General features: G+C 41.9%; 1 protein-coding gene across 9 annotated transcripts in view; it reads left to right on the top strand.

The window, feature by feature from the left end:
- The window catches only part of G3BP2 (G3BP stress granule assembly factor 2), an 88,585-nt gene that overhangs the window by 50,003 nt on the left and 16,781 nt on the right, over window positions 1–21,801 (top strand). For 5 of the 9 annotated variants that reach the window (XM_069594389.1, XM_069594384.1, XM_069594387.1 and 2 more), the window contains one exon: window positions 21,492–21,610. In XM_069594389.1, coding sequence (XP_069450490.1) covers window positions 21,516–21,610 — 95 coding nt within the window. In that variant the 5' untranslated portion in view covers window positions 21,492–21,515. Of the gene's footprint in view, window positions 1–1,153; window positions 1,745–21,491; window positions 21,611–21,801 lie in introns of those variants that run through there. The other 4 variants (XM_069594388.1, XM_069594382.1, XM_069594385.1 and 1 more) reach the window with 4 other exon arrangements.

Genomic DNA, 21,801 nt, shown 5'->3' with positions numbered 1-21,801 from the left:
CATAAAAATATTAACTACTTTATAGGGTTATTTTGTGAGGATTAAACAAAGTAGATGAGTGGCTGGTACATAAGTATTAGATATGAAGGGCAATCTGCATTTAATGTATTATGCTACTTCTAAGGAAAAACATGTCAAAGTTCACTTCATAAAAGTGACAGCCCATATATTTTGCATATAACAAAATGACTGAGCAACCTAAAAGTGTAGATTTTGGAGGTTCAAATGTTGGCACTGCCCCGTAAACCTGTTTTCACACGTGAAAAAATAAAGCTTTAAATTGCTTTAATAGGATTGTGAAGAAAACTGCTGAAATGTGTATGCCTACATTCTGTCTGTATATGGGCATTTCCTAATTGCCTTTAATTTTTTTCACCATTTCCTCAGCTCCTCTTTTCCAAAATTCCTCAGCTGTCTTGATAGTCCCTGAGAAACATTGCCAGAACTAAGGTGCAAAGTGGCTTCCTTGACTGGAAGCAGATTTGGCTTTTTCCATGAATCAAGGTCATGAGTCGGTGTCTAGTGTTTTCTCAGCTATGCCCCCGGGGCCAAGTCTGAGCCTAGATCTAGGACAGGGCTGTAATCCTGATATCTCCTGGGATTTCACCCTTTTAGCTGCTTTGGCATATAAAATGCTTAGTATGTATTTAGCAACGCCTGAACACTGAACAGGCACACAAAGAAATAGAACCTCCCCCCGACACCCGTGGAGGCCACGTCGTATTTTTTTTCCACATCCCAGTACCTAGAACGCAGTAGGCCCTATAATGTACGTTGCGTTAAACCTGTTTGAACGGATGTGCCCTTCTCCGTGGAGCTTTAAAACCTCCATTTCCTAGACTGAGTTTACGGTGCAAGCAGCTAGAGCCACTAACTGCATTTTACGCTCGTCTAGAGCAGCAACCTGCAGATACCTAGTTCAGAAAGAAGAATCACTACATTCTCTCCCCCCTTAACATTAATAATGTAAACGGACCAGAAAAATCAGTCCCCAAAATGGCACAGCGCAGAAAGCACAGCGCTGCAGCCACCCGGCTCCTGTTACGCCGCGATCTCGAAGGGCGACGAGGCCCGAGCCTTGGGCCGGAGAAAGGCAGCCTCCTTGTGACGTCAAATCAGCGGACTCTCGCCCCGGCTTCAGGCCGGTTCCGGTTCCCCGGCTTTCCGGGAGCGAGAGTACGTGAGCGCGGCGGCGTTCTGCGCGTGCTCCGCAGAGGGACGCGAGAAGGCTGGGTCCAGCTCGCGGAGGAGATGCTTGATTGGCTGAAGCCGTGCTGGGGGGTTCCCCAGCCCTTTCGGCAGGGGTAAAACAATAAGAGGGGGCGGCGGCAAAGGGGGCGGGACGTCCGTGTTCCTTGTCGCTCGCCGCAGCGCCTGGCGCCCGGGAAGAGGTGTTTGTGAGGGGAACCAGCTCTCGGCTCTCCGGCTTCCTAGGCTTGAGATTTGTCAGAGGGAGGGGGCGGCGAGTGAGACGAACCCGCTGCAGCCGGTCCTCGGCGACTCTCCCGCTGACCTCCGCGCGACGTACCCGCCGCCGCTGTTGGTTGGAGGTGTGTACGGGGGCCGGGAAGGGCGGTCGGTGTGGTGGTCGGAAGGGGACATTCCCGTCGCGCGCAGCGGCTCGCGGCAACCGTTCTGTTCGTGAGCCCCGGTGTCGGAGGTGTGAGGCCGAGAGAGACATTGTTCTTGCCGGCTGCCTACGCTGCTGGTGTGTGCGTGAGAGAAACCGAGCCTTTCCTCTCAGGTGAGGGATGGGAGGCCGCGTGGGCAGGGAGGTGACCGGCGCGCGTCGTGCGGACGGAGGGCTCCGAGGGCACAGGTGGGGCCGGGGTTGGTTGGGGATGAGATGGCGAGCTGGGTAAGGGGACGCAGCGGCTCCAAAGGCGCGCTGATGGAGGCTTCGGACGGGACGTGGGGGAGTGGGCTTGCCGGAGAGGATGTTTTCGGGTGCGGAGCCCTCCACTCTCATCCTCGACTCTTGCGGCTCTTATTCCCGGTTCCCCGGGAACGGGGAGGCCGCCGCTGCCGCCCCGCCCGTGGGGGAGGGGAAAAGAGGCTGTGTCGGCGGAGGCAGAAGCGACGCAGATGCGAAAGTAGCGGCCTCCGGGCACCATTTCTCTGCACGGAAACAGAATCCGGGTCTGAAGGCAGCCGCTGCTTTGCTTACCCAGTACCTGGTGTTCCGCGGTCTCTGACTCCCTCGGTTTTAGCCCGAACGAGTTCTGAAACCCGGGCTATATATAACGTGCTCCTTCTCCTTGCCCTTTTATGCAGGCGATCTCTTACTGACTCAGGAATAGAAAAGATGTTTGCGTGCTCTGCGGAGGGGGTTTATTTCTTTTCTCCCATTTCTTTCTTGGGGAGAGTGGGAAGAATAGTCAAGGGGAGAAACATAGCGTCCCTAGGTTGTGTTAATTTTGTTAGTTGAATCTGATCGAATTTTACTTGCATCTCTAAAGGCAGATTTCTTAAGATGGCCCTGTGCCGCTTTGGGGCGACTGTAGATTGCAGCTACAATTTTCCGCATAGATCAATTTTTTGTTCCTCCAAGGTATGCCTAATTTCTTAACAGAATTTTGTTTTTGGAGGGTCAGTGCCTTTGCTGTCTTAAAGATCAAAACACAAACAAAACCACACACGTGCACCGAAGGTGGAGTAATAGCAAAGTTATTCCGTCTTGCCCCCCATATGATTGTTGTGATAATAACTTGTGTCGAAATGCTTTAGCACCTCGTGCTAGTCTTTCAAATGTTAGCATTGCGTGTACCTGGATTCGTGAAACATTAACTTCAGTTTGGGGAGCCTTCTATATTAGAGGGGAAGAAAATGGGAATTCCTTGTCTAGCTCCATATTTGGCAGTTAATATAGCCTTAGGCATGTGAACAAAGTTTCAGCGTAAACATTTGGCCCTGTTAGTATCCAGTGGTCCTTTTGATGTCCAAAATTCCTGGTCTCAGAAAGTAGACTGTATGATTCGTTTAAACTGAAATGTGTTGTTTCTTTGGTGATATTAATTTCCCGTTAAATATTTGGGATTAGCTATAGTATTTGGGATTACCTTCTTCCCTGGTGGCTCAGAGGTTAAAGCATCTGCCTCCAATGCGGGAGACCTGGGTTCGATCCCTGGGTCGGGAAGATCCTCTGGAGAAGGAAATGGCAACCCACTCCAGTATTCTTGCCTGGAGAATCCCCTGGACGGAGGAGCCTGGTGGGCTACAGTCCACGGGGTCGCAAGGAGTCGGACACGAGTGAGCGACTTCACCTTCATAAGTAAACATGTATTATGATTTCATCTCTTGAGGGTGTTTAATTCTGAAAAGTTAGCAAGGAATTGAAGGGAGGATAAGGACCTCAAATGGATTTTTTTCTATTTAGGAGCTGTTATAGTTCAAGTTGTTGAATATTTAGGGGTTGAAATATAGATAGCATATTGAAAAGCAGAGATATTAGTTTGCCAACAAAGGTCCCTCTAGTCAAGGCTATGGTTTTTCCATTGGTCATGTATGGATGTGAGAGTTGGACTGTGAAGAAAGCTGAGCGCCGAAGAATTGATGTTTTTGAACTGTGGTGTTGGAGAAGACTCTTGAGAGTCCCTTGGACTGCAAGGAGATCCAACCAGTCCATTCTGAAGGAGATCAGCCCTGGGATTTCTTTGGAGGGAATGATGCTAAAGCTGAAACTCCAGTACTTTGGCCACCTCGTGCGAAGAGTTGACTCATTGGAAAAGACTCTGATGCTGGGAGGGGTTGGGGGCAGGAGGAGAAGGGGACGGCAGAGGATGAGATGGCTGGATGGCATCACTGACTCGATGGACGTGAGTCTGAGTGAACTCTTGGAGTTGGTGATGGACAGGGAGGCCTGGTGTGCTGCGATTGATGGGGTAGCAAAGAGTCGGACACGGCTGAGCAACTGAACTGAAGTGAGCAAGAGGAAAGAACTAGAATGCTTGTGGGGTGGATAGGGATCAAAAATGGAAGAAGTAAATGTCTTTAATTTGGTAGTCGAGTGAGTGAGTAGTTAGTAGGTGAGGAGAACTGCTACCAGACAGCTCTTGAGTTTGAATAGTATTGGCACTGTTGGTAGTAGGTTATTTTCATTACCCACAATTCACTTAATGAAAACGTCCCTATCAGTTACTGAAAATATATAAATACCAGTAGTGTCTTTAGGTTAACAGTTTCCTTGTCCTGAAGAATAATTGTTGTTAATTGCCCATTATCAGGATTGAAAATTCTTCCCTTGATTGTTTAAATAAGACTTTTGCCCGCATATTTTATACTGAGTAAGTATGGAGGTGAGGAATGACCCCTTTTCAAGGCTGATTTTGATAATTACAAACTAGAGGGTTGTTCCTGAACTTAAATTCAGTAGAATTTAATTGACAGACATGACTCTGTCCGCTGGGAAACATTTAAAAGCTGACAGAACAAACAAGTTCCATCTCCTGGAACTCTGGACTGGCTTCAGCAGCAGTGTAATCAGTTTCTTGATGGCTGTCCTTCAGCTTGTTTTCATCTTTTAAATTCTAGATGTTTTACCCTATGTTGATAGTGTAGGTGTGTTGGGATGACTGTTGTGGATTTCTTTTTGTTACTGTCTTTTGTCTTTTAACTTCTCCCTACAGTATCAAATAAACTAACAGTTGGACTTTAAATTTTTTTTATATTCTTGCATCCCTGAATGGTCTTCAAAAGTGGTAGTTCTTAAACAGATATAATGAAAACATCACTGTCCTAGGGAGGAGACCTGATTTCAAATGCTCTCTCTCATAACTGAGGGACTTTGAACTCCTTTCCTTAGGCTCTTAACATGGTGGCTTCCTTTTCTGTAAATGAAGCTATTATCCTATCTATCTCAAGGAGGTAAAGGGATGTGTAGGTTACTTGTTTAAGGTTACCTTAAAGCATAATATAAATACACACTAATTTTTGTGGGGCAACATTTCCACTTTAATGCTTGGTCACTTTTAATAGCTTCTGAACTTAAAAACTCACCTCCTTATCTTTGGGGCCCTTGGAAAGAAAAGGCTTAATCCACAACTATCTCTCATTTCTGTGACGTGCTTAGATCTTATTTGTGATGCTTTCATTCCATGGTGTGCCACAACAAATTGAAGGTTGCTGCTTTCAGATTAGATAAGCGTTGCTGTTTTGATTGGTAAAGTCATTTTAAATAGAGACCCTTTGATAGTTCCAAAGGTTTCTATTTTACTATGGGGTTAGCTTTTAAGAATGGGTATTACAGCCCATGCTTCAGTGACAGTGGACCTGAGCCTGACTAGTGTGAGCCAGCCAGGAGTGAGGGGCTCTAGAGAGGAAGGGGTGGGGAATAATTATTCAATAGTAAGAGATAAGTTCTGTCCTAGCATAGACATAGCCTTTGGTAACATAGTGTCTGATCAGAGAACTGCATCTTCTTTCTAGGAGTTCACTTTTTTTTTTAAATAGAAAGCAAGATAGAGTACTACTTCTAACTTCACAATACTGAAAAATTATTTTTGTAGAATTTTTTGTTTTCCAAAATGTCATTTTCTTTTCGCTTCTTGACTTTTTTAAAAAACAAGACAACATGGGGTCTCAACTTTTTTAGCAGTTTTTATCTTGGATTTTTTTTTCCCTGAGTATTAAATTGTGATGGAATTTCATGTAATTAGTTTGCAATAACTGAAATTCCCCATCCCCAACTGTTTGAGCTAAAGATCCTGCAGTTCTCAATATATGGTGGTCAGAGTATTCCAGGCTCTTTGAAGAGTGAATTTTCAATTCTGCATTTTGATGCTTATGGGGCTTCCCAGGTGATTCAGTCATAAAAGAATCTGCCTGCAATATGGAGACCCTGGTTTGGTCCCTGGGTTGGGAAGATCCCCTGGAGAAGGGAATGGCAACGCACTCCAGTATTCTTGGCTGGAGAATCCCCAGGCAAAGAGGAGCCCCAGAGGAGGCTGGTGGGCCACAGTCCATGGGGTTGCAAAGTGTCGGGCATGACTGAGCAACTAACACTCACTCACTTTGATACTTATATATGGTTGAGGTGCGGCTAGGTGTTTAGCAGTTTAGTATAGTTAGATTTTATGATCATGTGTAGATAGAGCCATTTTATTACTGAGTAGAGAACGGAGGTGCCATCTCAGAGATTCCTAAGATTAAAAATTATTAAAGGAACACAAAAGTTTTTCACTTGGATAACCTTATCTTTTGTATTGTATTCTGCACTGATCATTGTTTTGCAGTAGTAGATCTAAAGAATTAATTTCATTTTCCTGTCCAAGTGCATACATTGCCCTTCATGTTATTGAAATCATACTTTAGTTGCAGATTTTATATTTCATCATTTTCCCCCTATGGTTTTAGCCTTTGACAGTATTTTAATGACTGCATATGAACTGATGTTTCACAGTTGGTGTTCAGTATATTACATTTTTGTTTTCAAGGCCATTAAATTAACATTAAGCTATCAGGAAAAAAATAGTACTATATCGGGTAAGCATACCAGATGTTTTTAAAATTACCTCTTGGAAACAACAATATTCCACTGTACCTTTGGGTCTCGGCAGTAAGTTTCTTTTTGTTTCTCTGTGTAGCTGCTCATTTTAAATTCCAACATGGTATAGCTTTACTAGTCTGTTCCCCTCCACCTCCACCTACTCAACTTCAATTAGTTGGTAGTATTTAAGCACACTCAAGATTTTAACGATAAATTGTCACTAATGTAGCCATAATGTCAGATTATTTTTGCTCTGCTACTAGTGCTAAATTAATTTTCACACTTTTGATCTTTATTTTAGAGCCATGTTTTCGAACCAATAACATGTATCTGCTATGGTTATCAGAGAGCCAAGTGAAAATTTTAAAATGTTTTTTAAAATTACAAAATTAATTATACTCTTTTTAATACTCAATAAATAGTTTACCAGTGGTGGTGCGAACTGATATGCAGTTTTTTTTCCCCCTAGACCCACAACACATTTTATCTTGTATACTTCTTTTTGTATTATCCCTCCCCCCCCCCGAAGATGGGATTTGAAGCATTCTAGAATTTACTGTTTCTCCCAGCAGTCTTGATTCCAGCTTGTGATTCATCTATCTCAGTATATCACATTATGTCCTCTGCATATAAATTAAATAAGCAGAGTGACGACATACAGCTTTGTGTTCCTTTCCCAATTTTGAATTCTGTTGTACTATGTCCAGTTCTGTTAATAACTTACTTCTTGATCTGCATGTAGATTCCTTGGGAGACTGGTAAAGTGATTTGGTACTCCTATTTCTGAAAGAATTTTCCACAGTTTGCTATGATTCACTCAGTCAAAGGCTTTCTCGTAGTCTATGAAGCAGAAGTGGATGCTTTTCTGGAATTCTCTTGCTTTCTATGATCCAACAAAATGTTGGCAATCTGATCTCTGGTTCCTCTCTGCTTTTTCTAAATCTAGCTTGTACATCTGTAAGTTCTTGATTCACATACTGTTGAAGCCCAGCTTGAAGGATTTTGAGCATTATGGTGCTAGCATGTGAAATGAGTGTGATTATGTTGTAGTTTGAACATCTTTGGCTTTGCCTTTCTTTGGGATTGGAATGAAAACTGATTTTTTCCATTCCTGTGGCCACTGCTGAGTTTTCCAAATTTGCTGACACATTGAGTGCAGCACTTTAACAGCATCATCTTTTAGGATTTGAAATAGCTCAACTAGAATTATATCACTTCCACTAGCTTTGTTTGTAGTGATGCTTCCTCAGACCCACTTGACTTACACCCTAGGATGTCTGGCTCTAGGTGGGTGATCACACCATCGTGGTTATCAGAGTCATTAAGACCTTTTTGTATAGTTCTTCTGTGTATTCTTGCCACCTCTTAATCTCTTCTGGTTCTGTTGGGTCATTACCATTTCTGTCCTTTATCATGCCTATTCTTTCATGAAATGTTCCCTTGGCATCTCTGATTTTCCTGGAGAGAGCTCTTCTTGTTGTTATTCAGTGGCTCAGTTGTGTCCAACTGTTTGCGGCCTCATGGACTACACACCAGGCTTCCTGTCCTTCACTGTTTCCCAGAGTTTGCTCAAACTATGTCTATTGAATTGGTGATGTGATCCAACCATCTTGTCCTCTGTCATCCCCTTCTCCTCCTGCTTCAGTCTTCCCCAGCATCAGGGTCTTTTCCAATGAGTCACCTCCTCATATCAGGTGGCCAAAGTATTGGAGCTTCAGCTTCAGCATCAGTCCTTCCAATGAATATGCAGGGTTGATTTCCTTCAGGATGGGCTGGTTTGATCTCCTTGCAGTCCAAGGGACTCTCGAGTCCTCTCCAACACCACAGTTCAAAGGCATCAGTTCTTCAGCGCTCAGTCTTTTTTATTGTCCAGCTCTTACATTCATATATGATTACTGAAAAAACCATACCTTTGATGATATGGAACTTTGTTGGCCAAGTAATACCTGTGCTTTTTAATATGCTGTCTAGGCTTGTCCTAGCCTTTCTTCCAAGGAGAAGGCATCTTTTAATTTCATGGCTGCAGTTACTGTCTGCAGTGATTTTGGGGCCCAAGAAAGTAAAAGTCTGTCACTGTTTCCATTGTTTTCCCCATCTGTTTGGAATGAAGTGATGGGACAGATGCCATGATCTTTGTTTTTTGAATGTTGAGTTTTAACCAGTTTTTTCACTCTCTTTCACCTTCATCAAGAGGCACTTTAGTTCCTCTTCGCTTCCTACCATTTGAGTGGTATCATCAGCATATCTGAGGTTGTTTATATTTCTCTCAGCAATCTTGATTGACAAGGACATTTCATATGATGTACTCTTCGTGGAAGTTAAAAAAGCAGGGTGACAATATACAGCCTTGATATACTCTCCCAGTTTTGAACCAGTCCGTTGTTCCATGTCTGGTTCTACCTGTTGTTCTGGATCTGCATATAGGTTTCTCAGGAGGCAGATAGGTGGTGTAGTATTCCTGTTTCTTGAAGAATTTTCTACAGTTTGCTGTGATCCACACAGTCAAAGGCTTTAGCCTAGTCAATGAAGCAAAAGCAGATAATTTTTGGAATTCTCTTGCTTTTGCTATGATCCAACAGATGTTGGCAATTTGATCTCTCGTTCCTCTGTCTTTTCTAAATCCAGTTTGTACATCTGGAAATTCTCAGTTCACATACTGTTGAAACCTAGCTTCCCATACTGAAAAAAAGTCTTATCTTCTTTCCCATTCTGTTGTTTTGCTCTATTTCTTTGCATTGTTCACATAAGAAGGCCTTCTTATCTCTCCTTGCTATTCTTTGGAACTCTGCATTCAGTTGGGTGTATCTTTCCCTTTCTCCTTGCCTTTCCCTTTTCTGCTTTCCTCAGCTATTGGTAAAGCCTCCTCAGACAACCACTTTGCCTTCTTGCATTTCTTTTTCCTTAGGATGGTTTTGGCCACTGCCTCTCCTGTACAATGTAATGAACCTCCATCCTTATCTTCAGGCACTATTGTCTACCAGATCTAATCCCTTGAATCTACTTGTCACCTTTGCTGTATATTTATAAGAGATTTGATTTAGGTCATACCTGAATGCCTAGTGGTTTTGCCTACTTCCTTCAATTTACGTCTGAATTTTGGAATAAGGGGCTTATGATCTGAGTGATCCTCAGATTGCTCCGGGTCTTGTTTTTGCTGACTGTACAGAGCTTCTCCATCTTCAGCTGCAAAGAACATATCAGTCTGATTTCAGTATTGACCATCTGGTGATGTTCATGTGTAGAGTCTTCTCTTGTATTTTTGGGAACGGTGTTTGCTATGACTAGTGTGTTCATTGGATGAAACTCTGTTATCCTTTGCTGTGCTTCATTTTGCACTCCAAGGCTAAATTTACTTGTTATTCTTGTTATCTCCTGACATCTTACTTTTGCATTCTAGTCCTGTATGATGAAAAGGACATCTTTTTGGGGGGTTCTAGAAGGTGTTGTAGATCTTCATAGAACTGGTCAGCTTCAGCTTTTTCAGCATCAGTGTTTGGAGCATAGACTTGGATTACTGTGATATTGAATGGTTACCTTGAAAATGAACCAAGATCATTCTGTTGTTTTTGATGTTGCACCCAAGTAGTGCATTTCAGACTCTTGTTGACCGTGAGGGCTACTCCTTTTCTTCTGAGGGCTTCTTTCCCACAGTAGTATGTAAAATAGTCATCTGAATTAAATTCAGGCATTCCCATCCATTTTAGTTCACTGATTCCTGAGATGTTGATACTCACTCTTGTCCTCTTCTGCTTGACCACATCCAATTTACCTTGATTTACCTTTACCTAACATTCCAGGTTCCTATGCAATAATAATACTCAAAACTCTCCAAGCCAGGCTTCATCAGTACATGAACGATGAATCTCCACATGTTCAAGCTGGATTTAGAAAAGGCAGAGGAACCAGAGATCAAATTGCCAACATCAACTATATCATCGAAAAAGCAAGAGAGTTCCAGAAAAACATCTACTTTTGCTTTGTTGACTATGCCAAAGCCTTTGACTGTGTGGATCACAACAAACTGTGGAAAATTCTGAAAGAGATGGGAATACCAATCCACTTGATCTGTTCCCTGAGAAATCTGTATGCAGGTCAAGAAGCAACATTTAGAATTGGACACGGAACAGCAGACTGGTTCCAAATCGGGAGAGGAGTATGTCAAGGCTGTATATTGTCACCCTGCTTATTTAACTTATATGCAGAGTACATGAGAAATGCTGGGCTGGAAGAAGCACAAGCTGGAATGAAGATTGCCAGGAGAAATAGCAATAACCCTGAACACGCAGATGACACCACACTTATGGCAGAAAGTGAAGAACTAAAGAGCCTCTTGATGAAAGTGAGAGAGGAGAGTGAAAAAGTTGGCTTAAAACTCAGTATTCAGAAAACTAAGATCATGGCCTCTCGTCCCATCACTTCATGGCAAATAGATGGGGAAGGAATGGAAACAGTGAGAGACTTTATCTTTTTGGGCTCCAAAATCCCTGCAGATGGTGACTGCAGCCATGAAATTAAAAGATGCTTGCTCCTTGGAAGAAAAGTTATGACCAACCTAGATAGTATACTAAAAAGCTTTAATAATGTTTCATTAAGAAAGAGACATTACTTTACCAACAAAAGTCTATCTAGTCAAAGCTATGGTTTTTCCAATAGTCATGTATGAATGTGAGAGTTGGACTGTAAAGAAAGCTGAGTGGTGGCAAGAATTGATGCTTTTGAACTGTGGTGTTGGAGAAGACTCTTGAGAGTCCCTTGGACTGCAAGGACATCCAACCAGTCCGTGCTAAAGGAAATCAGTCCTGAATATTCATTGGAGGGACTGATGTTGAAGCTGAAACTCCAATACTCTGGCCACCTGATGTGAAGAACTAACTCATTTGAAAACACCCTGATGCTGGGAAAGATTGAAGGTGGGAGGATAGAGGATGAGATGGTTGGGTGGTATCATTGACGTGATGGACATGAGTTTGAGTATGCTCCAGGAGTTGGTGATAGACAGGGAAGCCTGGCGTACTGCAGTCCATGGGATTGCAAAGACTTGGACACGACTGAGCGACTGAACTGAACTGAATGTTCCAAGTTCCTATCCACTATTGTTTTTTACAGCATCACACTTTATCTTCACCACCAGACACATCCAAGCTGAGCATCATTTCTGCTTTGGCCCAGCAGCTTCATTCTTTCTGGAGGTGTTAGTAATTGCCTTTCCTTCTTCCCCAGTAGGGCTTCCCTGGTGGCTCAGAGGATAAAGCATCTGCCTGCAATGCAGGAGACCCGGGGTTGATCCCTGGGTGGGGAAGATCCCCTGGAGAAGGACGTGACAACCTACTCCAGTATTGTTGCCTGGAGAATCCCATGGACAGAGAAGTCTGGCGGGCTACAGTCCACGGGGTTACAAAGAGTCGGACACGACTGAGTGACTTCACTTTTTTTCTTTCTTTCTTCCCCAGTAGCATATCAAACACTTTCTAACCTGGGGGCATCTTCTGGTGTCATACCTTTTTGCTGTTTCATACTCTTCGTGGGTTTCCCATGGCAAGAAATTGGCAGCGGGTTTCCATTCCCTCCTCCAGTGGACCTTCTCCATGTTTTGTCAGAACTCTTTGCTATGAACTGTCCTCCTTGGGTGGCCCAACAGGCCGTGGCTTATAGCTTCATTGAGTTAGGCATGCCCCTTCACCCGGAGAAGGCATACATGAAGGGGAGCATTAACTTTATCTTTGAGTAATACTTTGGAAACTCGTTTATGTTGTTGCATTTTGCATGCTAAGTTGCTTTAGTTGTGTCTGACTCTTTGTGACCCTATAAATGCAGTGTAGCCCGCCAGGCTCCTCTGTCCATGAGACTTTGCACACAAGAAGAATGAGCTGCCAACCCAGGGATGGAACCCATTTCTCTTAGGTCTCCTGTATTGGCAGGTGGATCTTTACCTCGAGTGCTACCTGCATATTATTGGTAAATTATTTTTATTGCCAAGTAGTATTTGATTATTTGGATTTACCACAGTTTGTTCATTCACCTGGCTAATGATCATTTAGTTGTGTTCCAGGTTTTGAGTGTTAATAAAGTTGCTAGAAAAAACATACAGTTCTCTGTATAGACATATGCTTAATTTCTTTTGCATAAATATCTAGGAATGGAATTGCTGGGTAATATGAGACATGTATGTTTACTTTTATGAGAAACTGCCATACTGTTTTCCAAAGTAAGTGTACCTTTTTTCAATTCCTACCAACTTTTCCCATCCTTGCAAGCACTCAGTACTTTTAGATTTTGATGTAAGTATTATTAAAGATATTTAGTGCTATGTCATCATGGTTTTAACTTCCAAATTTTAAAAAAAAGTATTTATTTATTGGCTTTGCTGGGTCTTGCGCTTTTCTCTAGAAGCAGCAAGTGGGGGCTGCTCATTGTGGTACCTTCTCTTGTTGCTGAGCGTGGGTTCTAGAGCACAGACTCAATAGTTGTGGCACATAGGCTTAACCCACCAGGCGCCTCTGTTAATGGGGATTCTCCAGGCAAAAATACTGGAGTGGTTTGCCATGTCCTCCTCCAGGGGATCTTCCCAACCCAGGGATCGAATCCCGGTCTCCTCCATTACAGACGAATTCTTTACTGCCCCTCTGAGCCACCAGAGAAGCTGAAAAATTCTTGAGTGGGTAGCGTATCTCTTCTCCAGGGAAACTTCCTGACCCAGGGATCGAACCAGGGTCTCCTGCATTGCAGGAGGATTCTTTACCAGCTGAGCTACCAGGGTTGCAACTAAGCGCTGGGGCAGCTAAAAGAAAAAGAAAACTAGAGTGTAAAAGATTGGCTTTCAAAATGTTTTGAAATTACATGATTAATGACTTAATTATTTTTTCATTAGCATTCCAACATTGCATCAGATGGTAAATCATATGCCTGTAATATAGGAGACCCAGGTTTGATCTCTTGGTTGGGGAAGATCCCCTGAAGAAGGGGATGGCTACCCACTCCAGTATTCTTGCCTGGAGAATTCCATGGACAGAGGAGCCTGGCCAGTTACAGTCCATGGGGTTGCAAAGAGTCAGACACAACTGAGAAACTAATACACAATTGTCATAGCATTATATAAGTTTGTGTACAGCAAGATGATTAGACTTACATACATTATGAAATGATTATCATAATAAGTGTTTGACTGTCCATCCTCTCATACAGATAAGAAATTATAGGAATAGAAAGAAAAAGTTTGTGATGTGACCTCTTTGAATTGACTTTCTTAACAGCTTTCATATGTAACATAGAGCAGTGTTAATATCTCTTAACAGCTTTCATATGTAACATAGAGCAGTGTTAATAACTTAAGTTTATCATGTACATTACATCCCTCATAGCACTTTAGAAAGTATTGAAATACCTTTGTATTTTGGTAGGCTCCTTCTCTTAAGAGTGTTTTGTGGTTTTTTTTCGGCCATGCTTTGTGGCATGCACAATCTTAGTTCCTTGACCACGGATGAAACCCCTGCCCTTGGCAGTGGAAGCATGAAGTCATAACCACTGGACCACCAGGGAGTTCCCTTTAGAAGTCTTCAGCATCACAGATTTGTTCAACAATTTTTTTTAAAATCCTCTTAAGTACAAAGGAATGGTAGATGCTGCAAAGAATCTCTTGAGCATCTCCTGGAAGCATAACACTGCCAGGCCTTTGTTTAGTATTAACTTAAGGAATCTTCCAAACAGGAGAGGGTTATGCCTGTGCGCATACACACATTACTAGGACTAAATGTGTTAATAAAAAGAGCCAAAGATGATACACGTAGTACTTAGAAGAAATGATTAGTCCTGCCTCAGGGACCTAGTTAAGAAAGCCAGGTAGGATTGGAATAGGATCTTGAGTATGTTTTTGAAAAGCCCATGAAGGAGAATTGATGGTTTTGAAGAGATGGTCGTTCCCTAAATATTTTCTCTTTTATTAATAGCTTTGATTTGGAATACTTAACTTCCATCTTCTGCATGCCAGATTTCTGTTCCTGTTCCAGTTCAAGTGGTACATTCATTGTGGTAGGGCTGTAGCATTTATCACATTAGATACTTGCATTTAGGAATTCTGTCTCCCACTGGACTTGAAATTTCTTTGGAGCAGCAGATCAAGTCTGTTATATTCACCTCTCTTTTTCCTTGCATAGTTTCTGGCCCTTAGACAGTATGTATTTAATAAATATTGAATGAATTTTTATTGTCCCACCTATTTATCCAGCTGGTGTTGAATGAAGTAGGACAGTAGCCTAGAGTATGAAAATTGCAAGTTCAGGGAAAGATGCTAAGTAGTATGATACTCTTGCTTATTTGCTCAGTTGTGTCTGACTCTTTGCAACCCCGTGGACTGTGGCCCTACAGGCTCCTCTGTCCCTGGGTTTCTCCAGTCAAGAATATTCGAGTGGGTTGCCATTTTCTCTGAGGGATGTTCCTAACCAAGGGATTGAAACCAAGTCTCCTGCATTGCAGGTGGATTCTTCACCATCTGAGCCACCAAGAACATAGAATTTGTTTAGAGAGGTGAGAAGTGTAGGGGAAGGTACATTTGAAATGTTGGTTAGGGCTGTGTATATCAGCCTGGATTTCTGTGGAAGGCATAATACTTCAAACTGAATGCAGGTGTTTCAATTTTACATGTACAATGAATGCTACACATGATACAGAAGTTTGGAAGACTTTTTTTTTTTTTTAATGAGGACATTAAACTTAGAAAAATTATTCCTTTATTTTTGGTCGTGGTGGATCTTTGTTGCTGTGTTGTGGGCTTTCTCTGTTTGAGTGAGCAGGTGCTGCCCTTCCTTGTGCTCCGGCTTCTAACTGAGGTGGCTTCTTTTGTTGCTGAGCACTTGCTCTAGGCACAGAGGCTCAGTAGTTGTGGTCATGGGCCTAGTTGCTCCACGGCATGTGGAATCCTCTCAGAACAGGAACCTCACCCCTGACCCCTGCGTTGGCAGGCGAATTCCCATCCACTGTACCAGTTTGGAAGGCTTTTGAGAAAGAACTGAAAGAGTCTGAATTTAGTGGGAAACAGAAAGCGTGGGACAAATTCCAAGAGATTTTTGAGTTGTCAAGATTTTACTTGGAAGCTTTTTAAAGAGGACAAGTCACTTAGGACTGAGCTTTCAAGTAAAAAAGGTGGTGGCATCATTAACAGACACAAGGAAACTGCTCTATCTGTATAGGGGAGCATGTATGTATTGGTTTACTTATGAGATCATGTGTGCGTATTCAGCAAGGGGTTAAGATGTCAAATTTGAATTCTAGCAGAGACTACATACAAATTTAGGTAAATCTGGGAGCTGAAGTTGTTTGATGATCAGTAATTGACGCATTAGAAGACAGACCTTGAGAAACTTTGCATTTTAATGAGAAGAAAAGTTGCCTCATGGTAGAACTCTAGAAGTGTTAGGAGGAGGTGAGCATCAGTGGTGATGCAGACTGGTAGAAGACTGAGGTCATTGGATTTTTGAGAATTGTGACTTTCTAGAGAATTACATTTAAGGGAGAACTGGGTTATAATATTTGAGAAGGGGAGTAGAGAAGGGGAAGACTAAGATAGATGCACGGTTAGTAATTTAGGTCAGAATATGATTAATAGAGTGCAGAGTGCATGATAGCTCCTTGGCAAAGTTATGACCAACCTAGACAGCATATTAAAAAGCAGAGACATTACTTGTACAATAAAGGTCTATCTAGTCAAAGCTACGGTTTTTCCAGTAGTCATATATGGATGTGAGAGTTGGACTGTGAAGAAAGCTGAGCGCCAAAGAATTGATGCCTTTGGGCTGTGCTGTTGGAGAAGACTCTTGAGAGTCCCTTGGACAGCAGGGAGATCCAACCAGTCCATGTTAAAGGATATCAGTCCTGAATATTCATTGGAAGGACTGATGCTGAAGCAGAAACTCCAATACTTTGGCCATATGATGCGAAGAACTGACGCATTTGAAAAGACCCTGATGCTGGGAAAGATTGAGGGTGGGAGGAGAAGGGGACGACAGGATGAGATGGTTGGATGGCATCACCAACTCAATGGATGTGAGTTTGAGTAAACTCTGGGAGTTGGTGATGAACAGGGAGGCCTGGTGTGCTGCAGTCATTGGGTCACAAAGACTCAGACATGACTGATGACTGAACTGAACTGAGTGCATGATAAAAAGTACTTTGAGAATTCAGAGGAAAGACAGGAACCAAATAAAAAGATGTTTGAAGATACACAGGAGTTACAGGCAGAGTTAGTGAATGACCTCTGAGGTAGTTGAGGTTCTGTTAAATAGTATGGAAAGCCAGATATAATCAAGTTGGTATCTTGATGAATAAATAGGGTGATATTGCTTTTAACTGACAGGAAAAGAGTACCTTTTACACTGTACGTTCCAGTGTGACAACAGTGTCCACATAATCACGTGTTTTGGGAGAAAGTAGGACTTTATAGGGGAATTTGACATTCTGTAAAAAGGTGTTAGATGATAATTGCTCTTTGAAGTTGATTAGAGGCTAACAACCTTCTGAAGATTCTTTTTGTACATAAGTATTCTTAAATCTTGCCTGGAAAATCCCATGGACGAAGGAGCCTGGTAGGCTGCAGTTCATGGGGTCGTTAAGAGTCAGACATGACTGAGTGACTTCACTTTCACTTTTCAGTTTCATGCATTGGAGAAAGAAATGGCAACCCACTCCAGTGTTCTTGCCTGGAGAATCCCAGGGATGGGGGAGCCTGATGGGCTGCCGTCTATGGGGTCGCACAGAGTTGGACACGACTGAAGTGACTTAGCAGTAGCAGTATTCTTAAATCTTGGCTCTTTGTTAAACTATATAGTCTTGTAGGTTTGACTAAAGATCACTTCTTAATTTGTGAGTTGAGAAATCACTTAACCATCTCAAAAGGTTAAGGCTTTTTCATGGCTTTAGTTAAAACCCTTTCCTTACTTTGATGTTCAGGGTTTTATTTTATATACAAACATAAATGAAAGGACCCAAATCCCATAAATTTCTTGCCTGTGACTTGGTTTCTTTTCTGTGAATGCATTTCCCTACTCCAGGGGAGAAAACTGAAAGATGGCAGTTCTTTGTGTAAGTAAGTGCAAGTGTTTGTGTAAGTAAGTGTTAGTCGCTCAGTCATGCCCAACTCTTTGCGACCCCATGGACTGCAGCCCATCAGGCTCCTGTATCCATGAGATTTTCCAGAAAAGAATACTGGAGTGGGTTGCCATTTCCTTCTCCAGGGCATCTTCCCAACCCAAGGATTGACCTTGGGTCTCCTGCGCTGCAGGCAGATTCTTTACTGACTGAGCTACAAAGGAAGCCCTTGTAGCTTCCCATGTTGTTTGTGTAGAATACATTAACCTGTTGTTAAAAGTAGAGTGAGGTTGCTTTCCATACCCCTCCCCTCCATACTTTTTACTTTCTGGTTAATGTAGTTGATTTCCCATCAGTCAATTATATTTTAGCCCTCTAAATTGAGTCCATTTAAGTCAGTGTATTTAATTGGAACACCATCCTCTATGTAACATCTTCATTTCATCTATTCCCTGTGGGAGTTGACCTGTAACTTTTAAAAACTGGACTTTGCACAGCCTCTTATGCGTAGCTGTTTGTTTAGGCTTTTACCAGGTTAGCACTGCTTTATCTCATTCCCCATTCAAAGTTCACTTTTCAGGTTATCTCTTTTCAAATAAATGTAATTTATTGAGTAATCAAATAAAAAGTTACCCCCACTGCCAGTTTCTTTTGCCTGTCTCTCTGATCTAAATTGATGATACCATGGCTTCATGGCCATCAACTTTAGTGACTGTAAAGGTAGTGGGCAGTGTGAAGCCTCTCTTGAACTTTGTTACAAAAACTCCAGTGTATTTTGACCTTTCTTTGATACTGATTTGTGTGACACTTTTTTTTTTTTTTACTTTGGCAGTACGTAGGTGTCAAAAGTGGCAGGTGAATGTGTACTTTATAAATGTGATGGGAAATTGGGATAAGTAACAAAGTCTCACCAGAGAAGGCAATGGCACCCCACTCCAGTACTCTTGCCTGGAAAATCCCATGGATGGAGGAGCCTGGTGGGCTACAGTCCATGGGTCGCTAAGAGTCGGACACGACTGAGCGACTTCACTTTCACTTTTCACTTTCATACATTAGAGAAGGAAATGACAACCCACTCCAGTGTTCTTGCCTGGAGAATCCCAGGGACGGGGAAGCCTGGTGGGCTGCCATCTGTGGGGTCTCACAGAGTCGGACACGACTGAAGCGACTTCGCAGCCGCAGCAGCAACAAAGTCTCGCTGAAGAAAATCTGGAAGTAGAGAAGAAAAGGGAAAATGAGAATCCCCAAACTCAGAAACAATACCTAATAGTGTTTTTTGTCATTGACCTTCGAACAAAACTGTTTTGTACATAATATTTTATTCAGAGGGTAGGTTAGTATTTTGCCAAAGCTTGACATCAGTTGTTAACAGTAGTATTAAATGTACATAATTTCCACGTTTTTGTTGTTTTATAAAATTTTACTAGATAAATCTCCTGTTCCTCAACCTTGCCTATTATTCTTAATAGAAATACTGTGGTTTTTTTCTTCACTATTTTTTAAGAGTGTTTATTTGCCTGTGTCTTCATTGTGTCCTAGAGGAGCTTTCCTTTTGGTGCTTGGGCTTTCTAGTTGTGGTGCATGGGCTCAATGGTTGCAATGCTCAGGCTTAGTTGCTCTGTGACAGGTGAGATCTTAGTTCTCCAAACAAGGATTAGCCCCATCCCCTTGCATTGCAAGGTGGATTCTCAAACATTGAGCCATCGGGGGAAGCCCCTGCTTCATTTCTTTAAACATAGCAAATAAGCCTCTTTATGCATCAGGATTTGTTAATCCTTATTGTTGGAGGTTTTTAGGTTTGGGGGAAACTAATGGTACCTGAAGTGACTATGTCTAATTTTGCTTTGTGCTTTATCTTTTTTTAAATGAGTTGATTTAAATGTAGGTTGCACAAAATTTAAGGTAGAGCAAAGATTGAAGAACAGACTGCCTGGATTCTAGGCTGGGTTTACTTTGACCTCACAACTAGGATAGAAATGACTAAGGGAGAACTGAAGGGATAAGCCACTGTGTGAACATTTCTTTTCTTGAATGTGCCACGGGCTCCAAGACAGCACTTTATTCTAGCTTATTTGTTGTTGTGTAGTTGCAGAGTCATGTCCAACTCTTTTGTGACCCCATGAACTGTAGCCTGCCAGGCCGCTCTGTCCATGGGGTTTGGATTTCCCAGACAGGAATACTGGAGTGTGTTGCCATTTCCTTCTCCAGTGGATCTTCCTGTTCCAGGAATTGAACCCACTACTCCTGCATTGGCACATGAATTCTTTACCACTGAGCCACCAGGGAAGCCTTTTATTCTAGCTCTTGGTGGCAAAAAAAAGTTATGAAAGAGAATGCAGTGTTTAAACAGCAGCGGAAGTAAGGATTACCATCACCTGAGGCATAAGGAACAGCTTTTTGCCAGATTTCCAAATTCTGCCTGTGGCCTGGGGCGCCTTCTGTCTGCATGGCCTTCGCTTTTAGCTCCTCCAGCGTCTCTGCTCCTCTTTTTGTTACTGCTTGAAAGCCTTACCTTTCTCTTCCATCTCCTTCTCCTGTTTCTTTGGCTGCTTCAAGGACTTCTTGCCACTGCCTCTCCCCCCAGACCCTGGCACTGGAAGCAGTTAAGCATTATATAAAAATATACAAAGAATTTTTTTTAATATCAGTTTCAAGGCAATCGCAAAAGGAGAAACAGGGAACCTAATACAGTATTGTGTAAAAATTGAGTTAGGAGTCACCAGGATTAATTTAATAGAGTTTTATCTGTAGGCTCCTTTATGGCTGGTATCTGATTTTTATTAAAAAGCATCACAGTTGTAATGATAATGGTGGGCTATCTTTGTGAAATTTTTAAAAGGGGACCTACTTTGGGGGAATTCCCTGGCAGTCCAGTGGTTTGGACTTCTCACTTTCACTACGGAGGGCGTGAGTTTGATCCTTGACAGGGAGCTAAGATCCAGCAAATTTAGTGCAGCAAAAAAAACCCACGTTGAAGTTTATTTGTTAACAGGAATTTAAACTGCATCTTGATTTGCTCAGTAGTTTGACACACACAAACGTGTGTATATATGTGTATTTAAACTAGTGATACTCATATTTTCTCTTTTTTCCTCCCATTTCTCTTAATTCCTAGTGTTATGACTTTTACTGTTTGGAGGGCTATAGGCATAAATTATTTACTTTAAATGATGAAAGGTTATGTTTCTATTATATTTTTTACTTATCTTTGAGAGTTGGGGCTTAGAGGTACATTTAGGTCGCACCTGACCCATTCTGTTCCCTGTTTGCGTGTCTATATTCCATCAGAGATTATAAACTCCGAAGGCTAGAGTCCTGTTCACTGAGGTATGCCACTTACTATGAACAGTGCCTGACATGTAGTTAGATAATTAATGGCAAGAAAGGTTGAAAAGACATACACTAAATGTGAAACACCATTATCTGAGTATTTCAAGTATTGCTGATTTTTAATGGTAATTATTATGATTTTGAAACAGTGCAGTTAATCCCTAGAAGGCGAGAGTATTACATAAAGAAGACAAAAGCTAGTACTGTCTGTAAGTGCAATCTCCCAAGTCTTGAGTTGTGCCCTCTACTTAGTTTTCAAAAACAAACCATTAGAATCTAAGAATGTAGGAGATAATGTTCCCCAAAGGAAAAATATACCATGAGTAAAAAGACTTTATTATGGTGCCACCTAGTCTGAGACAGCACTGGACATGCCACTTCCCCTTGTATTGAGACATAGGGAGATCAAGAAATAGAGACATTGAGACAAAGAGGAAATGGCAAATGTTGGAGGTTATAAGTAGTTATTGGGAATTTATTATTTTACTGTTATTTTTTAATAAGTGATTTTATTTTCATTTGAATGGCTAAGAAAATTTGCTTCATGGTATTTAACAAAGATGACTTTTAAGAGTTATTATTCCTACGTTTGTTTCCCTAGTATTTGACATTGTGCAGCAAAGAAATGGTTATGGAGAAGCCCAGTCCGCTGCTTGTAGGGCGGGAGTTTGTGAGGCAATATTATACTTTGCTGAATAAAGCTCCAGAATATTTACACAGGTAAATTTTAATTGGATTATTTACTATTTTTATTTATGTTTATTTTCTTGAATATGACTACATATAAATTTTGTCTTTCCTGTCTCCTTGCGTCCTGACAAGTATCTTGACAAAGCTCATCCAATATTTTAACAAACTGATGGCATAAAACCCATCTTTTTTCAAGTTTCCTCCTTGAATGAAATCTGCAG

The sequence above is a fragment of the Ovis canadensis genome, chromosome 6 (assembly GCF_042477335.2).
Source record: "Ovis canadensis isolate MfBH-ARS-UI-01 breed Bighorn chromosome 6, ARS-UI_OviCan_v2, whole genome shotgun sequence".
Taxonomy (NCBI): domain Eukaryota; kingdom Metazoa; phylum Chordata; class Mammalia; order Artiodactyla; family Bovidae; genus Ovis; species Ovis canadensis.
This window is presented reverse-complemented; position numbering and strand designations above follow the sequence as displayed.